The sequence below is a fragment of the Quercus robur genome, chromosome 7, assembly GCF_932294415.1.
Source record: "Quercus robur chromosome 7, dhQueRobu3.1, whole genome shotgun sequence".
In the NCBI taxonomy this organism is placed as follows: Eukaryota; Viridiplantae; Streptophyta; class Magnoliopsida; order Fagales; family Fagaceae; genus Quercus; species Quercus robur.
Window position 1 is genome coordinate 7,958,062 of NC_065540.1, and position 23,336 is coordinate 7,981,397.

Below are 23,336 nucleotides of genomic sequence, written 5' to 3' on the forward strand. Positions count from 1 at the left end.
AACCCTCTCTTTTCTTCCTAAATTCAATTAGTCCAAATAAAGTCTAAAAAAACAAAGACAATAAATGGTCGTTAGACTATAACTTGTGGTTTTCCTCTAAATGAATTTTTTTTAACATCAAACATTTTTGAAATTTTATTTTCTATGTTTTTGGTGTTTTATGCATCTAAAACCCACAAAAGAAAAAAAAAAATCTTAATTAGTTGAGAATTAAGGAAAAATCAAGAATAAGAGACTAAAGGTCTTCCAGAAAATTACTTTTTATTTCTATTCTAAGTTAGATTATTGTTCTTATATGTGTTTGTCTTTTTCTCTTCAATTTTTTAATGGGATGGTAGCAGATCTAAAGCACATATATTATTATTATTATTTCTTTCTTGATTGTGTCAAGTGGCTAGTAAGAATTAAAAGATTAACAACATGCCAACTTGTTCCCCCCCCCCCCCCCCCAAAAAAAAGAAAAAGAAAAAAATCAAAATTTCTTTATAGAGTGATTGTAATTGTGTTTATTGTTCTTGATTTTACTACAACTATTTTTTTTTTAGAAACATGTTTTTTTACTACTACTAAAGTACAAACATTTACAGTTATAGATTTGTCTAAACTTGGTTTCTTCAATAAAAATGAAGAAGGGACTATTTGACTTTGTAGATTAAAAGGAAACTATTGCGAATTTAGTATAAGATCAATCATTGATTATTTTGGGGACTTAAAAGAATTTAGAATTCCATTTAATAAATTATGAATTTAAAATATATCAAGACAAAATTGTTTTATGCCTTTTCTTTTATTTATATTTTTTCATTGTTATAGTTTTATTTATATCTCAACATTAAATTTTAAATGGGTATTAGTATTATTTTAGTATATTTATCATTCATGAATTCTAAAAGAATGTTTATTCATTCGACTCCCAAAACTAAAATGCTAGTTCCATCCCTATAAATAAGTTAGTATGGTCATGTCTAGATTAGATAGCCACAATTGATTCTCCCAACTCTTGTATTCAAAAAATTAAAAAAAAAAAAAAAAAAAAAAAAACAATTGTCTCTTAACTCTTATCTCTCATTCTCGAGAAATACTATATCCACAATATTTTCACAACACTTTTACAACAAATCCTAAGTGGTATATTGTTATTGGCTATTACAAGTGAGCAAAAACGTAATTTAAGTTGTGAATTCAAATTAGAACCAATAATAACTTACTACCTATGATTTGTTGAGAGAATATTGTGGACGTAACACTTCTACTCTCTCTCTTATATTAAATGTATAGTTTTTTTTTTTTTTTTTGATAGGAAATGTATAGTTTTTTAAATGTATATTATGTCATGAATCTGAATTTTGTTTTACTTGATAAGAAAAATAATAATATATGATAATTGATAGATTGTCATAAAATGTAATATTCATAATAGAACAAAGAATTTACATTCCGAAAAGAAGTTTGCGAAAAGAAAGGGGAGGTCGTTTCTCGTATAGGTCACAACTCACAAGTCAGCTTGTCAATGTTGAAATACTACGATCGCTAATTTTCTTCCTTCTGTTTACAACTTTTTCTACGACATTTATCAACAAAAATTCAACACTAACTTTTTGGTTAGAGAACAACATGAATTGGGTCCACGAAAATGTCATAATCCAAGGACAATTCCTACGGTTTTTCATTTTTGGGCCTTTGGCAAACGTCAAAAGTGGGAAGCAACGCATGTTAGAGAAAAATCAATGACTTTTCCGTATGCTTAAAGTCTAAAAAATATTCTGGTGGTTGGAAAAGAGGTCTAAGAAAAAATGATTCCTAGTCTTTGAAGGAAGTTAAAACTCATGTGAGTCTTATAGTTTAACAAGAAATTAATATTTTGTAGGTTTTAATTAATTCAACTAATAAAATATTTTATCGTAGAATAAAAAATTTGGAATTCGAATTGCGTTTGCACAAAAAATCAATTGATATTCTAATCTAATGATAAAGAGCAATTATCACCGAATAGACACCTAAGTTAAAATTCTATTGCATCTTTAAAAAAAATCAACATTTTGGTCCATCACACTATATATGTTCAAAAACTAGTGAACGTTCCCGTTGGCTCGTGCACATGTATCTTTTGGTGCTCAAACAAAATGCTTTGCTTGGCTAAATTTGGAAATAACTTCAAAATTTGTGGACCATTGTTTTCTTGTCCATTTTATTCTCACTATCTCAACGGAGAAGACTTTTTTTTTCTTTTTTTTTTTTTTTTTTTTTTTTTTTTTTTTTTGGTGAGAATCAACGGAGAAGACTTTAAGAGTATATCTGTCACACAGAAATACCATCTTTGTCTTTGTCTATGGGTACGTTTGTTATTATGTACAATTTTCTCCATTAGGAGACTTAAAGTGGTCCATATAGCGGTTTCAAAAAAAAAAGTGGCCCATATAGGATTTATTTTTATTTTTATTTTTTTGATGAGACCATATAGCATTTATTTGAATGATTTAATTATTATATATTTAGATTTATTTTATATAATTTTATTTCTTTGATAATTATATAATTTTACATGTCTTATGAGAAGTCACATAAGATTATTTGGTAAAATAGACGTCTTTTGGTGAACCGTAACTCCTTGGTAGGAGGATTATAAATAGAGAACTAATCTTAAATAAAGGATACTTAGTCTAACATTGAGAAAAGCACGCGCTCTTCATCAAAAGGGTTACTAAGGAGAAGGTCATTAAACTATAAGAATTTCTTGTAATTCTTCATTTTACTGTCAATATTACTTCAACAATAATGACATGGGTATGTCAATTTCTTTCCGCTGCTTTAGATTTCTCACAAATTAAACAATGCCAAATGCTTCTCCTAATCACTTCCAAAGGTTTATATTACGAAGGGCATGTGTCTTGCTCTTGCATGGACACCATAATGAAACTGAGGTGTGTCACCGTATAATAAGAATTGTCATCTAAGACCATAAGATGATTGAAGCAATCTAAAAACCTTATATATTTTTAGAAATATTAGTAACACTTTGAAATAATTTCAAATATTCAACAGCTTAAAGAGTTTTGATACAAGAGACAGCAATAGTGATTTAAGTATTCACTTTCTTTGGCAATAGAAAGGGAATACTTAAAAATCTAATTTTGGAACAGAAAATTGTCGCCATAAAAACTGATTTTGTAATGAAGTATTTAATGCTGTTACCAATTGTTATATATAAGGGCAAAATTTTTGTCTTGTGATTCAATGAAGGACAAAGTTTGCCAACCACCAATAGGAACATTTTGTGTTCGGTTATGTGTAATGCACATAACTCATTTTTCCTTTAGCGAACTTTACTAATATGACTAAATTAAAATTTTGAAAATCAATTTGTTTATTAAATTTGCTACAACCCGTAATCACATGTGATTGCAAAATCATCTCTAAACAGATTTAAATCATATATAATTTCTATGCCATAAAATACGCACTCATAAAATTGTATGAATAGTTGACAATCAATTTTCTTGCTATTTGTTTCTCACATAAAATGCAAGGGAAATGCAATGGCTGATAAGTTGGCTAAGTTAGTTAAATATTCTCTTCTTTCACCATTATGGTTAGAGGACATCCCTAGTGATGTTGCCCATCTTGTACTATCTGACAGAAGTTTCCGTTAACTCAATAAAACAAATGGTTTGTTTTTCAACAAACAAACAAAAAACAAAAAACAAAAAAAAATTCTTGCTATTTCATTTATTATTTTTGGCAAAGCGTATTTCAATTTTGGGTAGTCTCTGATTTCTGATTGATGCAAGGGTCCTTGGAATATGCCATAGTATACTTCATTGGTGCCAATTTTCCATTATGAATAGTATACTTAATTGATTTCAATTTTCCATTATGAATAGCAATAACGAGAAGTAGTCATATCCGAAAGCAAAGGTTCATCCCATCATCATTCTGCACCATAAATTACAAAATGATCAAAAGTCGACCTAGCTTTGCTAGAGGCCTAAAGCACCAGCACATTGAATGGAGGCCGGTACAGAAAGAATGATAAACTTAAAGCACCCAACAAATTGTTAGCTAAAAATCAAGTGGAACATACCATAGAATTCTTCATCTATGCCATTTGAGCTGAAATTCAAAGTTATGTCCCCAAAATCCTAGACCACACATGGGAGTAACAATAACAGTGTAGACTTTTCACAAGTCCTTTCTGTCCCCAAAGTATCAAAAATATGGGTCATCACAAAACCACATGCTTTGTTCGACCATAGCCGAAAGTTTTGACAACAAATATGCATCATCCAAATTTATAATTATGTCATTTCATTCTTATTGTTCTTTTTTGTTTTGTTTTGTTGTTTTTTGGGTTTTGGATGGGATTGTTCTTTCCTTTCCCTGAGTTAAAGGCCCACCCACTAGCCAACCAATGTCTATATCCAAATTGGTCATATAAATTCTAGGCCTTTGTGAGCCCATACCTCAGTGTCCACAATTCAGCTTGTACACTAGACTTTTCTTCTTCTTTTTTCGCTGAATTTGTACACTGGTCAATAGCCCAAAGTAATTTCTCCAAGTCAGTTATATTCAAATTGAGTAGGGTCCAAAGACTAAGTTGTGGGCTTTATATGGAGGTTGCAAGATGTACAAATTTCTTAGGCTCATACCCAAACTAGTTAAATCAGTTGGGTACTTGGGTTTTTAGAAACAAACTCAACCTCAATCTAGTTAAGCACAGAAACAAATTGCTTCAGATTTTCTCTTCCATCTTCCTTATCCCCAAAGCTCTCAAGTGTAATAACCAAAAATTTTCTTTTTCACCAACAAGCTTCTTTTTTTGGATGAATACCAACAAGCTTGAGATGCTACCTGTCGAAATAATGTGTATCTTGAACCTATTTGTCGAAACCATTTGTGTAAGAATCATAAGATCACAAGTGCTTGGACAGTGAATGAAGTAAAAGGTGAACCTCTTTGGACAGAAGCTAAAGCAGCTCTTCTTGTTGTTTACTAGTGCATTATATCTGCTGGTTTGGACTATACATCATTTTTGAAAGTGACTTAATGCCATTCACCCCATCCAAAATTATGTCATGTAACTCATTGGTCGATGTCAAACCTCTTCTTGTTATTTACTTGTGCGTGTGATTTTTTTTCTTTGTCATGTGTTTTCTCTATTCTGTTTTTCATCGGTTTGAAAATTTCGTGTTAATTCCCTACTAATGTAGCTGCTAAATCTTTTTCATATATTTCTTTTTCGCATTGACTAGACCTTCAAACTATTTAACTGGTCCCCTTGCTACTTGGACTCCTTTTTGTAATCGTATTGGTGCCATATCCAACTCCACTCCGCATGCGATTTTACAGGCAAAGAAAGCTAATGGTATTGGCTCCGGTATTGCCATAAATTAGTATACTATTTAAAAAAAAATAGTTGGGTTAGGTTCACAAAAGGTTCATAAGAGGGTTCTAGGTCCCTCGTTAAATAGATAATTCCATCGAACAAACTCCAAAGTATCAATTTTTTTTAACAAACCATTAACGGTTTTTAAAAATAAATTGTTTTTTTGTTTATAAAAACTATGGGAACCATTGAAGTATTTGAAGTCCTTTTAACTCATAAACTATCACTAGTCCCATCATACGCGCTTTGCGTGCAATGAGACCTTTTTTTTTTCTTTTCTTTTTTTTTCTAGTGGTCATATTTTGTAGAAAAAAAAAAACTGTGTTTTATTTATTTATTTTATATTCATAATTTTTACTTTGAAAATCTAATTTATAAGTAGATAAAGTAATTTGAAAATTAACAGAAAAGTAATTCTATTTTTTAGGTAATGTTTTAGTAAGAGTTAGAGTTGCATTTTTACCAAATTGCCATTTAGTTTTATCTCTATTTAAACATATGGGTGTAAGGGCATTTTTTAACTAAAAAATAAGAATCCAAACAGGATAAACCCCTTAAATAATAGTATAAATAAATAGTATAAATAAATCAAACTTTATACCTCCTCTTTCTAAGAAAAAGAAGTATTTCATTAGAATACATGACCATTGATCAACCGACCTTTAAATATATGGTGTGAGTGTGACACTTAATATTTTTTCAGGATAGATGAAGGGTCCGTTTGAAATTTGCTTATTTTTATTGAAATTGAAATTTTTTTATTGAAAATACTGTAGATAAATGTAAAAATTTACTGAATTAGTACAGTGTGACCCATGGATAGTACCAAAAAGTACAGTGAGACCCATGAATAGTACCAAAAATAAGCTGAATAGTAAAATAAATTAGCAAAAATAATCTTTGCCAAATGGACACTAAGGGTCTGTTTGGATTCCACTTATTATTGAAAACTGAAAACATTGTAACAAAATAAATTTTAAATGTATGAATAGTGCCGTGGGACCCAATTTTAAAGAAAAATTTGTTGAAATTTGTACTTGCGGATCTTGTGAACAGTGCATGAGACCCACTAAAAAAACACGTGTTTTGTTACTTTTCATCGCAATCCAAACCCAACCTAAGAGTATATTTGAATGAAATTATTTTTATTAAATTATTATGATAATATAAATTTATTTTTATATCGAAGGAAAAAAAGTGAAGAAAGTTTTAAGATATTATAATTTGGAGAAAAGACCCGTTTTTAATGCGTTTAATATGTTGAAAAACCTAAATTATATGGGTTTGACCTCTTTTTCTTTTTTTCTTTTTTCGCTAAACGGGTTTGACTTGTTTCTTGTGTGTAAATGTGTGTACCTTTTTAATAATAAAAAAGTTATAAACTTATAATGTCACTTAAAACAATATATTTCACTCTAAAAATTTTAAAACAATCTTATTTAAGAGAATTAAAATATAAATCGTAGTACCCATAAATATATATATATATATATATATATAAATCGTAGTAAAGACAAAAAAAAAGGGTAAAAAGTTTCACATTCTAATTATATGACGTCATGCCAATAACAAATTAAAAATTAACGTTTCATGATAAAAATTTAGTTATGATTTTGTTTTAAGTAGTTCTAGGATCACAAATTATTTCACAGCTCTTTTACTACAATTATGATATGATAGATTGTTAATGGTTAATCACCACTTATATATGAATTTATTATTTTTTTCTTTACCAATCACACTCTGCCTCAATGTAATTGTAACAAAAAGTTATAAAAATTTTTCGTAATGCTAAGATTTTTTTTTTTTTTTTTTTTGTTGGGTCAGATATTTATATTTGTAATGCTCCATTTTGTGAGCGTTTGGTTTGGATGTTTTACTGCGTTTCAGCGTTTGCGTTTTGGGCATGGGACCCACACTACAGTAAACGCAGTAAATGCATCCCTTTTTTTTTGTTCCTCGCATTTCAGGAGTAATCGGCTACTGTTCAGCCGCAAATGTTGACTTTTCCATGGTGAACAGTGCATCTGTGCACTGTTCATAGACCCACAAATTCCACTTTTCAGTAACTTTTTCATTAAAAATGGGTTCCACGGTACTATTCACACATTTAAAAAATATTTTGCTACAGTATTTTCAGTTTCAACAAAAATAAACTCAATTAAAATAGACCCTTTGTCACGAGAAAGATGTTGCAAAATGACCATAAAGAGAGGGGAACAAGTTTGCTTTTTGGGTGCAGAGTATGAAGTTGTCCTAAGCGATGTGGGGTCTCCACTTCAAACAAAAGAATCAGCAGCAAGAACCCCTCACTTGTCTGTGGGACCATAGACTCGGACCTAACAACAAAACAATACCAAATCTAAAGTGAAGCTCTTCTCTTTAACAGATTGTGATTATTAAAATGATAACCAAAACCTTGTGCGCTAATGCAATCAAATGAAGTCCTTTTAAATCGAAGAAAAATCTACGCGGCTTGGACTTTCTCTTCCTCATTTTTAACCGTGTCTAGGATTACAATCGCAAGTATTGAGTTGTAGAGTTTCGCAAATGTGGACTCATATGGGCCTTCTTCTTTTTTAGGAACAATTTTATGTTAATATAGTCTTTTTTTTTTTTTTAATTAATTTTATAGAGTATAGAATCAACGAAGTCAACCTTTTAAGTTTCACTTATTATTTCAATACTATTTTCAGTTATTTTATTAATTTATATAAATTTTTTTATTAAATAAACCACAAATAATGATACTTTATGTTATCCGTCAAGATTTTCTCATTTTTTTAATTATTATTTACAATTTATTACGTGTTAAGTTATAGTAAAAATTGTGGTCCAGCATTTTCATTTTCAATCATTGGACGCCTCACACTACTAATTCTGCATCCTCTCGTCATATTTGTTTACCTCTCACCTGAGTTTTGGACTGGAGAGCCCAAAATGTCAAACCTGAAAAACAGTAAGAATTTGCTGGATGGAATCACATACAGTCTTAGGGTTGTATCCTTTTTGCCCCAGTGGCCCAATCATATTACTTAATACTTAAAGTTACTTATTCCTTAAAAAAAAAAAAAAAAAAAAAAAAAAAAAAAAAAAAAAAAAAAGCTTGAGTTACTTTTATTTTTGTTTTTAATAAGAATCAATCAACGTTTGGTTAAAATAAAAATGTTATATCCGTAATATTTTTATAATAAATTATAAGTAGTATGATGTTATTAGTTATTATTAATGGGCAAAGTGGTAACTTCAGTGGCAAGTTAAAATTAGAATCAATAATAACTTATGTAAGGACACAAAATCTTTAACGGCCCAACGACGATGTTGGGCTCGCACACGGAAAGTCCCTCACAATAATATTTGTAGAGAGTGGGGTTAAAAGGCCAGCATTGGATCACAGGATGACATTTCGGGCCGGACTTTAGATGAACCAACATGAGATAAAGCTTTGGGCTGGATATTCAGGCCCTTCAATCTTGTATTTAGGAGGATCTGGCTCCTCGGATCGTGTCCGAGGAGCGATGGTGTTGTCCCCGGTTGCCCGTCGGCGGGTTTTTAGGTGGTGTCCGGCGTATATTCTCCAGACATTCTCTTTCATCAAGTCTTTTTCCAGAAGCTCCCTGTGAGTCCTCTCTTTTGGTCACATAAAATTCTCTTTTATACTAGCCTACGTTCGTTGTCCTTCGTCCACGTGTAGGGTCGATCTCTCCTGGACAGATATCTATCCCATCAGTCTAGTCCAAAAATTGCTGGAGATGATCCATAAAGCCTAAGATCCCGGCTCTGTTAGGGGCAGTGTCATGTCAGGGAAGGGTATTAAAGACAACTTCCCCAGGATATTTTCTGATCTTTCTAGCGTACTCGTGTTTCATTCCTATCCCTGAGATTTTGGGCCTGCCGAGGACGAAACCGTCCTCGGCTATGTCTTCGGGCTATTTTTATGTTTCCTAGTTTCGAGCTTGGGTCCTGGCCTCCTTCAGTTTAAGACCGGTGGGCTTCCTATAAGCGTGTGGGCCGGACCCATAAATTATTGGACCCCACATTAGCCCCTCAAAATCCTGCTGTCCAACGTCATGGTAGGACAGGTGGATTTTGATGATGTCAAGCCCTTATTGCCGTTCACTTTCTTCGGATCTTGATCAACTCTAGCGACTCTTCCCCTCCACAAGGAACGCACCGGTCTACGAGCCGTTTTTCTTGGATTTACGCACGTTGCCGTTATGCTGCGTGGTTATCTGCAGCGTGTCTTTAATGCCTTCCCATTTACGAGGCTTCCCAGATGCGACGGTTACTGATGGTGTGGGAGAACGAAGTGGCGCGTTATACTCTGGATTCCCCTGGGGATCTGAGTGCGTTGCATACCCCCTTCTTCGTTCCCTATATAAAGAGAGAAGACTGAGGGTGACCCTCTCATATCTGAATCCCTCACGTTCTTCTCAGAATCCACTTCCTCCATCCGATTACTCCCTATTCCATAATACTTCTCTCATAGTAATCCACCATGAACAAATCATTCTTTTCCCAGAAATACCATGTCCTGACAAAACTTGAGATGACTCAGTCGGGGCAAGGATGGCGGAGGCTTAAGATTTGCCTCCCCATTCTTTTAGCCAAAATCCGAAGCAGGGACTCGTCACACCCCATTTCTGGTGTGACTGAGTCGAAAACCTCCCTTGTCATCTCCATTCGCTCTCTCATGAGCATACCTAATATGGCTCCCCTTCTCCCTCTTTTGCTCCTTTTACTTTCTTTTCATTGCTTCCCTCTTCTTCTCCTCCTTCCCGCTCATGTCCTCCATCTTCTTTTTCCCTTGCATTCTTCAGTGACAAGAACTTGCTGAAGTGCTTCCATGTCTTCTAATTCTTCTTCCTTTTCCTTCATTATTTTTGTATAAGGATCTTCTCCTGATATGAACAGTTCTGAGGCATAGATTTCAGAGAGACTTTGAAGGCGAGTTCAGAAGACACTTGATGGTTTACTTATTTGTGTTACGGATGTTGTTACTGTTTTAGCAGCTCAATTTTTTTGTATAGGCTTGTTTAAGCCCTTCTTTGTATGTTGTAACAATTTTTCATATTAATAAAAGTGATTGTTACTCTATTTCGTATGTCTTGTCTATATATTTTAACAAATGTGAAAGCGCTGCTCGGCATAATAGTATAGCATTTGAATCAATAATAACTAAGGCCAAGGTAATCGTTCCTAAAAAGATGCCACGATAACTTTAACAAAATTATTATTCAACATGGCAATCCGACCAGTGAGGAATGAGACTTATCTTAAAATTAGCCGTGATGTGTATTAAATGCTTCGATAAGATGTAAGAAGTAGCTATCCGAGGACGTGTTACCCATCGGATGAATAGCCTCTTTAGGTTGACGATCATTAGGTTGTTCTGCTATTTTCATGATACGCGAGACTTAACCCTTTCCAGTATTTAAGCCGAGAAATTTCTTCATTCGGGCAGTTGATTTCCCAAGCAGCCTGAGTCCGAGGACTTTGCAAAACCTGGGTTTTGTTCAAGACTTATGCGTTTTATCCTATGTACTTGACTTTTTCCCTTTAGGCTTGAGTCCGAGACTTGGGTCTTTATCGGTACTAGGTTTTCCCTTTTAGCTTGAGTCCGAGGACCATGCGAGCCTTAGGTTCTGTCCGAGACCAATGTCTGCATTAGTACTTGGTCTTCCCTTTCAGCTTGAGTCCGAGGACCATGCGAGCCTTAGGTTCTGTCCGAGACCAATGTCTGCATTAGTACTTGGTTTTCCCTTTCAGCTTGAGTCCGAGGACCATGCAAGCCTTAGGTTCTGTCCAAGACCAATGTCTGCACCAGTACTTGGTTTTCCCTTTTAGCTTGAGTCCGAGGACCATGCAAGCCTTAGGTTCTGTCCGAGACCAATGTCTGCATTAGTACTTGGTTTTCCCTTTTAGCTTGAGTCCGAGGACCATGCAAGCCTTAGGTTCTGTCCAAGACTTTGAGTTCAGATTTTCCCTTTCATTGAGCATTTCCCGAGGTGCCAAACAGGGTGTCCATGGGCCTTCACGCAAAGCGGGCCTGGGTCGCGAATTCAATGAGCCCGCGGATTAAGAGATACTTCTGCAACCTCTGGCCATGCAGTACTTCTCTGACGCCCCAAAGATCGAGGCGCGCCTTTACGAGGCTCCTTCAGTCTTTTGGCTGCAGTTGACGTTGGAAGTTGAGCCAAGACCACTTTGTCTGTAGCGCTCCTTGGGACGCCGCGTGAGTTGACTGCCACTATCTTGTCTTTTCAAATAAATAGGAGGGAGAGAGGGTTGCTTTATATATATACACCCAGCCTTTTAGTTTTCTCCCACATCACGCTTCCCATACCCGGAGCTCTCCTTTCTTGGCATAACATGTCGAAAGCGAGGGTTGGGAAGAAAGAACCTCCTCCGCCGCAGAGGCGCCGTGTCTTCATGAGGCTTATAACAGTAAGGTATGGGCACAGGAAGCACAAGTTCAGGAGAGTACTCCATCTCCATCGAGGGGGAAAGGAATCTTCCCCTCTTTTAGTCAAAATCCGAAGCAGGTTCTGTCCATGCCAGAGTTTTGGTGCGGCAGAAGAAGGGTTTTCCTCCATCAGCGCCTCTGCTTTGCGGTAGGCGTATATTTAGAGAAAGCCCCACCACCTCCAACTCCCTGCACCTTTTCTTCAACGGTGTCAGGTTCAAGTTGGGTCTTTTTGGCTGCCTGAGTTATGGGCAGGTAAGGGTGCGGGGGAAGAGTAAGGTCTCGGAGCTGTAGCCAACCTTTCCTCCGACATACCTCCTCGGCTTTCTCCAGTTTTCTTGTATTTTTCTTTTTTCTTTCTTGTATTTTTCTTTTTCTTGCTTATGTAGTAAGCTCTAACGTGGGCTGACTCCAGCTTTTCGTTTGTACACTGTACTATTTCTTCATCGTAATAAAAATAGAAATTGACTTACATGTTTTAAGCGTTGATCTAGTGGGCCACACAACTTTGTGAACGAATGTGCTCTATGTATGTGTTGCTTTGAGAATATTTGTGATAAAGCTACTTTGAAGCATAATCTAATCAACTCTCATCTGACAGCACTATCAGGCATTATATCGATAACTTGTAATAAATCAAACTTAAGAAACTAACCGGGATATCAGTTGGATATTCTGTGATAAGCGCGTGAATATCGTCCAAGGCTGATGATTTATAAATATTCCATCCGAGCAATCGACTGGGAGTTAGGGAATTCCGATGGCGCCTTTGTGTAATTGGTTTCCCCATAGGCTTGAGTCCGAGGACCATGCCAGGCCTTGGTTCTGTCCAAAACTTGTATGATTCCTTCTAAGTAGTTGGTTTCCCCAGAGGCTTGGGTCCGGGGACCATGCAAGGCCTTGGTTCTGTCCATTACTTGTAAGATTTCTTCTAAGTAGTTGGTTTCCCCAGAGGCTTGGGTCCGGGGACCATGCAAGGCCTTGGTTCTGTCCATTACTTGTAAGATCTCTTTTTTGTACTTGGTTTCCCCACAGGCTTGGGTCCGAGGACCATGCAAGGCCTTGGTTCTGTCCATTACTTGTAAGATCTCTTTTTTGTACTTGGTTTCCCCACAGGCTTGGGTCCGAGGACCATGCAAGGCCTTGGTTCTGTCCATTACTTGTAAGATCTCTTTTTTGTACTTGGTTTCCCCACAGGCTTGGGTCCGAGGACCATGCAAGGCCTTGGTTCTGTCCATTACTTGTAAGATCTCTTTTTTGTACTTGGTTTCCCCACAGGCTTGGGTCCGAGGACCATGCAAGGCCTTGGTTCTGTCCATTACTTGTAAGAGATCAGCCCCTAGACCATGGCGGGGGGGATTTGGCCTGAAGCCGGAAGCCCCTAGAGCTGTCCGCGCTGTTGACACTGCAGGGCGTAGCCCCTAGTAAAAATTCGGGTCGGAGCAACGACGGCAGATCGCCGGAGATGGAAGGAATCCCACAAACCTCAGCTGGCTAGAGAGTTGACTCAAACACCTCCTACGCCAACGCGCAAGCCTTCCCACAGACGGCGCCAATTGTAAGGACACAAAATCTTTAACGGCCCAACGACGATGTTGGGCTCGCACACGGAAAGTCCCTCACAATAATATTTGTAGAGAGTGGGGTTAAAAGGCCAGCGTTGGATCACAGGATGACATTTCGGGCCGGACTTTAGATGAACCAACATGAGATAAAGCTTTGGGCTGGATATTCAGGCCCTTCAATCTTGTATTTAGGAGGATCTGGCTCCTCGGATCGTGTCCGAGGAGCGATGGTGTTGTCCCCAGTTGCCCGTCGGCGGGTTTTTAGGTGGTGTCCGGCGTATATTCTCCAGACATTCTCTTTCATCAAGTCTTTTTCCAGAAGCTCCCTGGGAGTCCTCTCTTTTGGTCACATAACATTCTCTTTTATACTAGCCTACGTTCGTTGTCCTTCGTCCACGTGTAGGGTCGATCTCTCCTGGACAGATATCTGTCCCATCAGTCTAGTCCAAAAATTGCTGGAGATGATCCATAAAGCCTAAGATCCCGGCTCTGTTAGGGGCAGTGTCATGTCAGGGAAGGGTATTAAAGACAACTTCCCCAGGATATTTTCTGATCTTTCTAGCGTACTCGTGTTTCATTCCTATCCCTGAGATTTTGGGCCTGCCGAGGACGAAACCGTCCTCGGCTATGTCTTCGGGCTATTTTTATGTTTCCTAGTTTCGAGCTTGGGCCCTGGCCTCCTTCAGTTTAAGACCGGTAGGCTTCCTATAAGCGTGTGGGCCGGACCCATAAATTATTGGACCCCACAACTTATTATCTAAAATTTATTATAAAAATACTGTGAAAATATCGTGAATGTAATACTTCTTTAAATGGATAACATTGCTCACACAATTGCAAAAAAAAAAAAAAGCACTCTACTCGGCGAGACATTTTGCATATGAGTTTTAAACCTTGCTACAGTGTTATGTATATTTAGAGCATCCACATGAGCGGATGTAAACATTTGCATAATACAAAAAGACACAAATTTTACACATTTTGCCTAAAAAATACTCTACATTTGGTTAAAATAAAAATGTTATATCCGTAATATTTTTATAATAAATTATAAGTAGTATGATGTTATTAGTTATTATTAATGGGCAAAGTGGTAACTTCAGTGGCAAGTTAAAATTAGAATCAATAATAATTTATTATCTAAAATTTATTATAAAAATTCTGTGAAAATATCGTGAATGTAATACTTCTCTAAATGGATAACATTGCTCACACAATTGCAAAAAAAAAAAAGCACTCTACTCGGCGAGACATTTTGCATATGAGTTTTACACCTTGCTACAGTGTTATGTATATTTAGAGCATCCACATGAGCGGATGTAAACATTTGCATAATACAAAAAGACACAAATTTTACACATTTTGCCTAAAAAATACTTTACATTATATTTGCACATTTGCTACAGTAACCGTGCATATATGCACAGTCACTATAACTTTGTATTTTATTTTTTCTTTCACTTTTCAAGTCATATTTTCTCTCTTCTCCGTCAACTCTCTCTCCCTTCTCCACCTGACTCTCTTCCATCTCTATCTCCTCTATACAAATCATCAATTCCAGACAAATCATCAAACAAATCCTAGATCTAGATATTAATTCATCAAACCCATATGGTTTTCTTAAATCTAAATCTCAAACTCATCAAACCCATTTACAAAACCATATCATCAAACCCATATACAAATATATGTGAATCATCAAAGAAGAAGAAGTGGTCAAGATGAAGAAGAAGAAGCAGTGGCTATAACAGTAGCAAAAAAAAAAGAAAAAAAAAAAGAGCAATGACTGCATCGAATAAGCAGCAGCAACAACAACAAACAACGACAACAATAGATGAAGGAAATGGAGGCCTAGCCATGGAGGCTCGCCTTTGTGGTGGCTAAATCAAAATATACAAGTCCAAAAAAAATAGCTCAACAACAAAAATTACAATAAAACTATTAAAAAAAAAAACTCAATTAACTAATTTTATCCAAAATAAATAACCTTGCCCTTTAAAAAATTATACACAAAAAATATTTTGTTCTTACCCACACAGAAAAGGAAAGAAAAAAAAAAGATCTTAGCAGCTAAGTAGTAGAGTCAGAGGTTGAAATCCCTGCACACAGCTAACAGTTAAGCCGCCTCCCCTAATTTAAAATTCTGACTCTATCCCTATTCAAATCTGACATATTTGGTATAAATCCAATGAATTCAAGTTGATTTGATGTGTCGAACTTAAGTTAATCTACCCTTTTTTTATATGGGTTTCTTAATCTATTAATTAAATATTTATTATGTCATTGTGTGTATAAAAAAATTATGGGTCCAAATTTGATCGCACAGCCAACAATTAAGCCCCTCCCCTAACTTCAAATTCTGGCTCCATCCCTGTTCAAATCTGACATAAATTTGGTATAAATCCAATGAATTCAAGTTGATTTGATGTGCCGAACTTAAGTTAATCTATCATTTTTTTATATGGGTTTCTTAATCTATTAATTAAATATTTATTATGTCATTGTGTGTATAAAAAAATTATGGTCCAAATTTGATACGGATGGGGTATAAAACATTTTTCACTATCCAATAAGAGATCAATAAGAGATTGTCACATCAGAATTTTACTTAAAATTTAATACTTCATATCACACTTAATAACATTTCAATAAGACCGAAGCCAACTTGGCGCTTCAAACATCATTGAACTGATCAACATAACACATGAGAAAAGGAAGAATGTGGACCTCATGGCTATGGTGATGTGGACGATTTGGCACCGGTGAAATCAACTCCGAGTAAGCTCCAACATCTTCCCCAAAGCCCAAGTCCTTCAACAAGCCATGCAAGCTCTTGCAACGTTTCAACAAAGCCAACAATCTCTCATCAATAATGTAGCAGTCACGAGACCTTCACACCGGGTTCAGTGGAGTCCTCCAACAAATTGTGCCAAATTGAATTTCGATGGTGCCATTTTTCTGAAGTTGGGCAAAGCTGGTCTAGGTGTGGTTGTCCACGACAGTCATGGAAATGCCATTGCTTCATTGTCAGAGCAAGCTCCATTACCGTTTTCACCTGACATCGTAGAAGTCATGGCTGCTGCAAGAGCGATAACCTTCGTGCAAGAGCGATAACCTTCGCACAAGAACTTGGTATCAAGGAATTTATGCTCGAAGGGGATTCAGAAGCAGTAATAAACACTCTCCAAAGCACGGAAGTCTCATTGACAACTTATGGCCATCTTCTTGAATCTGCAAAATCCACTCTAACTACTAGTAAATGTATTACTTTCACCCATATTCGTAGAATTGGTAATAGAGTAGCTCATAACCTAGCTAAACATGCTAGACATGTTAAAGGTTTGTCGGTGTGGGTGGAGGATATTCCACCACACCTTTATAATGTACTCTTTGCTGATCGTGGCTAATTTTTTTAATAAAATAGTAGTCTTCTTTCTCAAAAAAAAAAAAATAATAATAATAACATTTCAATAAACTCTCAATTTGGTTGAATTTATATATGGATATTAGAATTGATTGAATGTCATTATGCTCATTTTTAAATATGTGATAAGATGATATGACATATTAAAACTAACAGGGTAAAACATGAGTTTTACACTGCATTTATAGAATTTAATCTCAAAATTAATTCAAAAAAGTTATTTTATATTATCTTAATGTGATTATTGTAAAATGATAAATGAGATGCATGGTATGTTGTAAAAGTGATTAGCTAAAATAAAATGACTTTTTAGCGAGGTAAAATGGCATTACCAAATAAGAATGCTCTTAGCTTCTTTTTTTTTTCTTTTTTTTTCAATATAGGATCCTCTCGATTCGTTCCTATACTTTGACACCCATTAACAAAAGCCTAAGTCATAAAATATGTATATTATAGCGTATATTTATTGTGTCTTTAAATACCTATTTTTCATGTTTATATTATAATTTTGAATTTTTTTTTTTTTTTTTTTTTTTTTTTTTTAAATTTAAGATTTGTTATATGATTTGGACAATTGATCTTAATATCACATGAATATGTATACATTAAATAAAAAAATAAAATGACTTAATAATATGATGTGACGATATTTTTTTTTTTAATTTCATTTTTTTTATGTGTTAATAAGTCAATGAAGGAAAAGGATATTACTTGTTACTTTTGGAGGAAGACAAAATAACCAAAGATTTTATATAATTAAAAATAAAAATAAATACCCAAAAAATTAGCTGTCAGGCAAACATAGGCATTTTGGTGATGTATCAGTTGGATCAAAAGAATTCGCATCTGTCTTATGTTTAGGTATTGTATACTTTGGCCGCCATAAAAAGGAGGCTTATGGGACCAAGAATCTAACTGATGGCACCCTCCAAAAATTCCAATTAAAATAAAATAATAGTAAATCCTAAGATGACTAAATACATAATAATTGGCCAGTTGGCCTTTCAAATCAAACCAACAAATTAAATTAACTCTAAATTAAAAATGGGACAAAGTTTGGCTACAAATTTAATTGCAGTTAATGATTACAACTTATAACTTTCACTAAAAAAAATTATTATGGTTGTATATTTTATAATTTTAATCATTGAATTGTATACTTTTTTATGTTCTTAACAAATACTCCTATATCAAATTTTAAATCAATCAAATGTTACTTACTGTTCAATTCATAAATTTATTATCTATTTATAATTATAAATAGTAAAAAAATAAAATTTAAACATTAAATTAATAATACAGCTATTAATCTTTAATTTTGTGAAAACTTTAAAGGTATGCCTACGAACTCTAAATTTTGTCTTGGGAAAATAAACCGTAGGATCTATTTGGTGATTGAGTTTGAAATCATATCTTCACATTTTAAATAATATTATACACTTTTTCACTTATACATATTTCAAAAAACCTTAAATAACAATTCTCAAATTATTCTACCAAACCCTCGTAAATTACTTTAAAAATATATATACTGACTCCTAAGGATGTTGACCGAGTGTCCTTAGATTAACATTCAGCAATAAAAAAAGTAAAAAAAATGTGTCCTTAGATTAACGTGTCATTGTGCCATGCCATATATAGGGTAAAGCCTATTACAATTTCACAGTATTATTAAGTCCGCTACCTAGTTTTGGAAAAATCCTGTGGGTTTTGCGTACAAAAAGCAGAGAGAGAGAGAGAGAGAGAGAGAAAGCAAAACCATGGGCAGTTTTCTGTCAGCACAACCAAAACCTCCCAATCCAAAACCGGCTGCTCCGCTCTTTGTTTATACTCTCTCAATCTCCGTCTTATCTATCCCACCACGCAAACTCAATTTAATGCATCTCTCCCCATTCTCTCTTTGTATTTTGTATCTGCCAAAGAATACCATCTTTCTGTGCAGTTTCAGAACCTGGTGATATGACAATTCGGTACAAGTCTCTCGTCTTTTAGCGCTTTGGGCAGTAACATTTTGTTCTAGTTATCTCAACTCAATTGCCTGGGGTATGTTTTTTTATTAGTTACTTTTTCTTCAAATTGTTTTCCTTCTTGACTGGATTTTTGTGTTTTTTTCTGTCATCAAATAGACCCAATTTTAGTTTCTGATGGAACCAAATGTTTTAGGTGGTGGGATGTTTTCAAACATTGGTTCTGGAATGCTAGGCCTAGAACTGCCTCTTCATCAACAGCAACAAAAACAGCAGCAACAACAACAACAACAAAACCCCACAAACACTCAAAACTCTCACCACCTTAACCATCACACCCAAATGCTTTCCTATCCCCACAATAACGACCCTGATCACCATCCCCATCAGCAATCCTTGAAATTCCCATTTGCTCAAAAGGCCAAGCAACCAATATCTCTCAGTGATGAAGAAGACCCAGCTGGGTTTGGTGCTGATGACAGCAATTCAGGGGATGCTAAGAGAAAAAATTCACCTTGGCAAAGAATGAAGTGGACAGACACCATGGTGAGGCTTCTAATAATGGCTGTTTATTATATAGGAGATGAAGCTGGGCCTGAAGGGACTGATCAAAATGCGAAAAAGAAATCTTCCGGGTTGTTACAAAAGAAAGGGAAGTGGAAATCAGTTTCTCGGGCTATGATGGAGAAGGGGTTCTATGTGTCTCCGCAGCAATGTGAGGACAAGTTCAATGACTTGAACAAGAGGTATAAGAGAGTGAATGATATTCTTGGGAAAGGTACAGCTTGTAAGGTGGTGGAGAATCAGAGCTTGTTGGAGACAATGGACTTGACGCCTAAGATGAAGGAAGAGGTTCGTAAGTTGTTGAATTCTAAGCACTTGTTTTTTAGAGAAATGTGTGCTTATCACAATAGTTGTGGTCATGGGGTTGTAAATCAATCAGCAGAGGTAGCGACAGAGCCATCAAATTCACATATTCAAAACCAGCAAGCACAACAGCAACGTTGCTTTCATTCATCAGAGAATGCTGTTGGGGGAGCTAATTTGAGTGAAGGGTCTAAGATGGTGAAAGGTGGGAGTGGTGAAGAGGATGAGGAAGATGATGAGGATGATGATGATTCTGATGAAGATGAAGATGAGGACGAGGATGAAGAGGATCAAGGTGGTTCTAGGGGTCATAGTGGGCATGGGGTACTACATGAAGATGAGGATGATAATGAAGAAAGATGTTCTTCAAGGAGTAAAAGGGCCAGGAAGGGAGTGTTTAGTAATGGTTCAGCTCAGTTAATGCAACAATTGAGATGTGAATTGGTGAGTATGGTTCAAGACGGGGCTAAGAGTCCTTGGGATAAGAAGCAATGGATGAGGACCCGGTTGATGCAATTGGAGGAGCAGCAAGTGATGTACCAATGCCAAGCGTTTGAGCTAGAGAAGCAAAGGTTGAAGTGGGTAAAGTTTAGTAGCAAGAAGGAGAGGGAAATGGATAGAGCTAAGCTTGAAAATGAGAGGAGAAGGCTCGAGAATGAGAGAATGGTGTTACTTGTACGACAGAAAGAGATAGAGTTACTTGATCTTCAACACCAACACCACCATCAGCAACAGCATTCTTCTAATAAGAGGGGTGATCCATCCTCTATTACTGGTTAAATTGTATAATAGGTCAAATTACAAGATAGTTTTAGATGGTTATAAAGGCTGTTTAGTTCTTGTTCACTATGGATCTTTTAAATTTTGTTGTGAATTTTGGTAAGTCTCTGTATATATATTCAGGCTTGCTTGCCTTCTTTTTAATTATAATCTCTTTCTCAAAGAAAAAGAAAAAAAAAAAAAAGATTCCCTCTCTTTTTCAAGCTGGATTTAGCCAAAAATGAGCCCTTTTCATTGGGTTGCCCGGATTTGTTTCCAAAAAATTATGATGTTGAAAATAAGCCAAAAATATTATAGCAATAAAGCTGGATTTAGCCAAAAGTGAGCTCTTCAATTGGGTTGCCTGGATTTGTTTCCAAAAAAAATGTTGTTGAAAATTAGCCAAAAATATTATAGCAATGAAAATGAGCTCTTCAATGGCCGGATTTGTATCCACAAACCAAAAAGAGTTGCGCACGCCCGGTGGGACTCGAACCCACAATCGCCTGATTAGAAGTCAGACGCCTTATCCATTAGGCCACGGGCGCTCCTGGTTGCTTTCTATGATATTATAAAATATACATATCTATTTTATGAATATCCTCTTCGCAACTCAAAAAATGAATATCCTCTTCGGTTCTTTTGATCCCTTGTGCTTACATTTCTACTTCCAAGTTGCACAACTGGACAATGAATTCCATATATTTTTGTTTTCATGAAGGATATATGGGAGGACCAAAGAAGGGTAGTATAGTGTATTATTTAATTTATTTTCCTTCTATTATTCTTTCATATCCCTCTATTTCAAATAGGAAAATCATAAAATCTTAACTTGAAGTTATTAGTTTATGTGCAAAAGTGGCGTGGTTTAACAAGCATGAGAGCATCCACAGTAGCCGTGACATAATTTATGCCATTTTGCCACACCGAAGACTTATTTTATTATTTTACCACATCATTTTACAACATCTCATTTATCAGATGTTTTATCATTCAATTCTATACATTAAAATAATATTTACTGCACATTAAAATAATATTTACAACTCATCAAACACAATCAATAGCCACCACACTGCTACCAACAACCAACGGCCACCACCACATCCTCCACAACCAAAAACACAACTCAAAGAACACCCAAACAAATCCAGCCAAATTCCACAACAAACAACCATAACCCCAACCCAAACAACCCATCAAATGATTCAAATCCTAGCCAAATCCTCCACGACCCAAACAAATCCCAGCCAAACCCCAACCCAAACAAATCCAGCCAAATCCTCCGCGACCCATCAACTGCCTCAACCAATCACTGACCCAAAACCTTCATCACCACCACCCATTGATACTACAACCAAAGCAAAAGCCCCACCTTCAGCTGAAAACCTAGCTTCAAACGAAAACCCATTCAACCAAAAACTCACCTTCAGCCGAAAGCCCCTTCCACCGAAAACCCACCTTCAACCGAAAACCCAACAAAAAAAAACTCACCTTCAACTAAAAACCCTTCCACCAAAAACTCACCTTCAACCGCCCCAAAACCCTTCCACCAAAAACTCACCTTCAACCGCCCCAAAACCCTTCCACCAAAAACTCACCTTCAATTGAAAACCCACTAAAAATAAAAAATAAAAAAAAAACCCACCTTTAATCAAAAACCCTTCTCCGCTAACACCTAATTACAGCTCAATCGAAACCCACCTCCGCCGACACCCAGCCTAACTACCTCAACCAAATCCTCTGCGACCCATCAACTGCCTTAACCAGTCGACATTGGCGTGGAAGAGCAGTGAGGGTTAGGGTTCAGAGGAGAGGATTGGGGTGAGAGAGTGAAACTGATGGAGAGATGAGAGAGAATGAGGAATAAAAAAATAATAAAAGCATTTGCCACATCTGTCCAGACAGTGGCAAATATGTGATGATACTGTAACATGTTGCAAGAATTATAGCATTTGGAACATCTGATAAAGAGGGTTTTTTGTGTTTGGTGTGGCAAATGTGCCAAATATTTGGCATTTGGCACATTTACCACATCTGATGCGGGTGCTCTGAGTGTAATAGATATTATCCTTTCAAATATATTATTAGAAATAATATATTGTACTTCTGAGATCTGGTATTTCTATAGATTGCACTAATAGAATCTAAATTAAGTCCATTTGTAATTAAACGAGATTTGTAGATAGAAAATAAGAGGGGATAAAATTCATTAATCATTTGTTGTTCTAGTTTGCCTTTGTTCTTTTGGGGTCGACAAATGACTGTTGTTTTCATTTGGTCTGAAAGCAAAGATTTTTTGACAAAGCAAAAATAATGGCTAATATTTTTTACCCCATCTTAGAGAAAAATATATATATATATATATATATGCGCGATGCAATTTTTTCACAACACCAAACGAAGTTGTTTGATAATTGGAAACTCAATCACAAAATATGAGAGAGAGAGAGAGAGAGAGAGAGAGAGAGAGAGATATGTAATACACGGATGTACGAAATAATTTCTATGACAAATTTGACTACAATTTTGCTCAATATATTTTTATTGGATGTGAATTTTAACAAATCTACCATTGGATTATATTTTCTTCTTATATTCTTCATACTTGTCAAATATCCAAAAAATCAAAAATCAAGAACTATGTCATCAGTTAAATGTTTAAATTTCAAGTTTTTGTAGTATAAAATTATACATATAAAAATAAGTTTATGAACAAAATAGTAAATAACATCTGATGACATGAAATTTGATGTGTTAACAACATAAAGAATATGCAATTCAATTTATTCAGTAGTTAGATTTTCAAAATATATAATCATGTTAATTTTTTTTTAATAAAAATTGTAACTTTAGACTACAAACTTAGGCTACAACAAAATTTATAGCCAAACTTTTGCCCTAG

At 35.4% G+C, this 23,336-nt stretch overlaps 1 protein-coding gene and 1 non-coding gene across 3 annotated transcripts; one reads left to right on the plus strand and one right to left on the minus strand.

The window, feature by feature from the left end:
• The first annotated feature begins 18,603 nt into the window (after positions 1-18,603).
• Positions 18,604-20,518, plus strand: LOC126692031 (uncharacterized). 2 transcript variants are annotated; one of them, XM_050387437.1, is made up of 2 exons: positions 18,606-18,881; positions 19,002-20,518. In XM_050387437.1, exon 2 carries the CDS (start codon positions 19,010-19,012, stop codon positions 20,450-20,452), a length of 1,443 nt encoding a protein of 480 aa, XP_050243394.1. In that variant the 5' UTR covers positions 18,606-18,881; positions 19,002-19,009; the 3' UTR covers positions 20,453-20,518. The 2 variants fall into 2 exon arrangements, with proteins under 2 accessions (XP_050243393.1, XP_050243394.1); XM_050387436.1 differs by having other exon boundaries at positions 18,604-20,518.
• A 388-nt stretch (positions 20,519-20,906) lies between these two features.
• TRNAR-UCU (transfer RNA arginine (anticodon UCU)) lies at positions 20,907-20,979 on the minus strand. The gene has a single exon. It is a non-coding gene; the product is annotated as a tRNA-Arg (tRNA).
• Positions 20,980-23,336: the final 2,357 nt, after the last annotated feature.

Coding starts and splice junctions, on each gene's coding strand:
- LOC126692031 (XM_050387436.1), top strand. CDS start 18,983: ATGGAACCAAATGTTTTAGGTGGTGGGATGTTTTCAAACATTGGTTCT.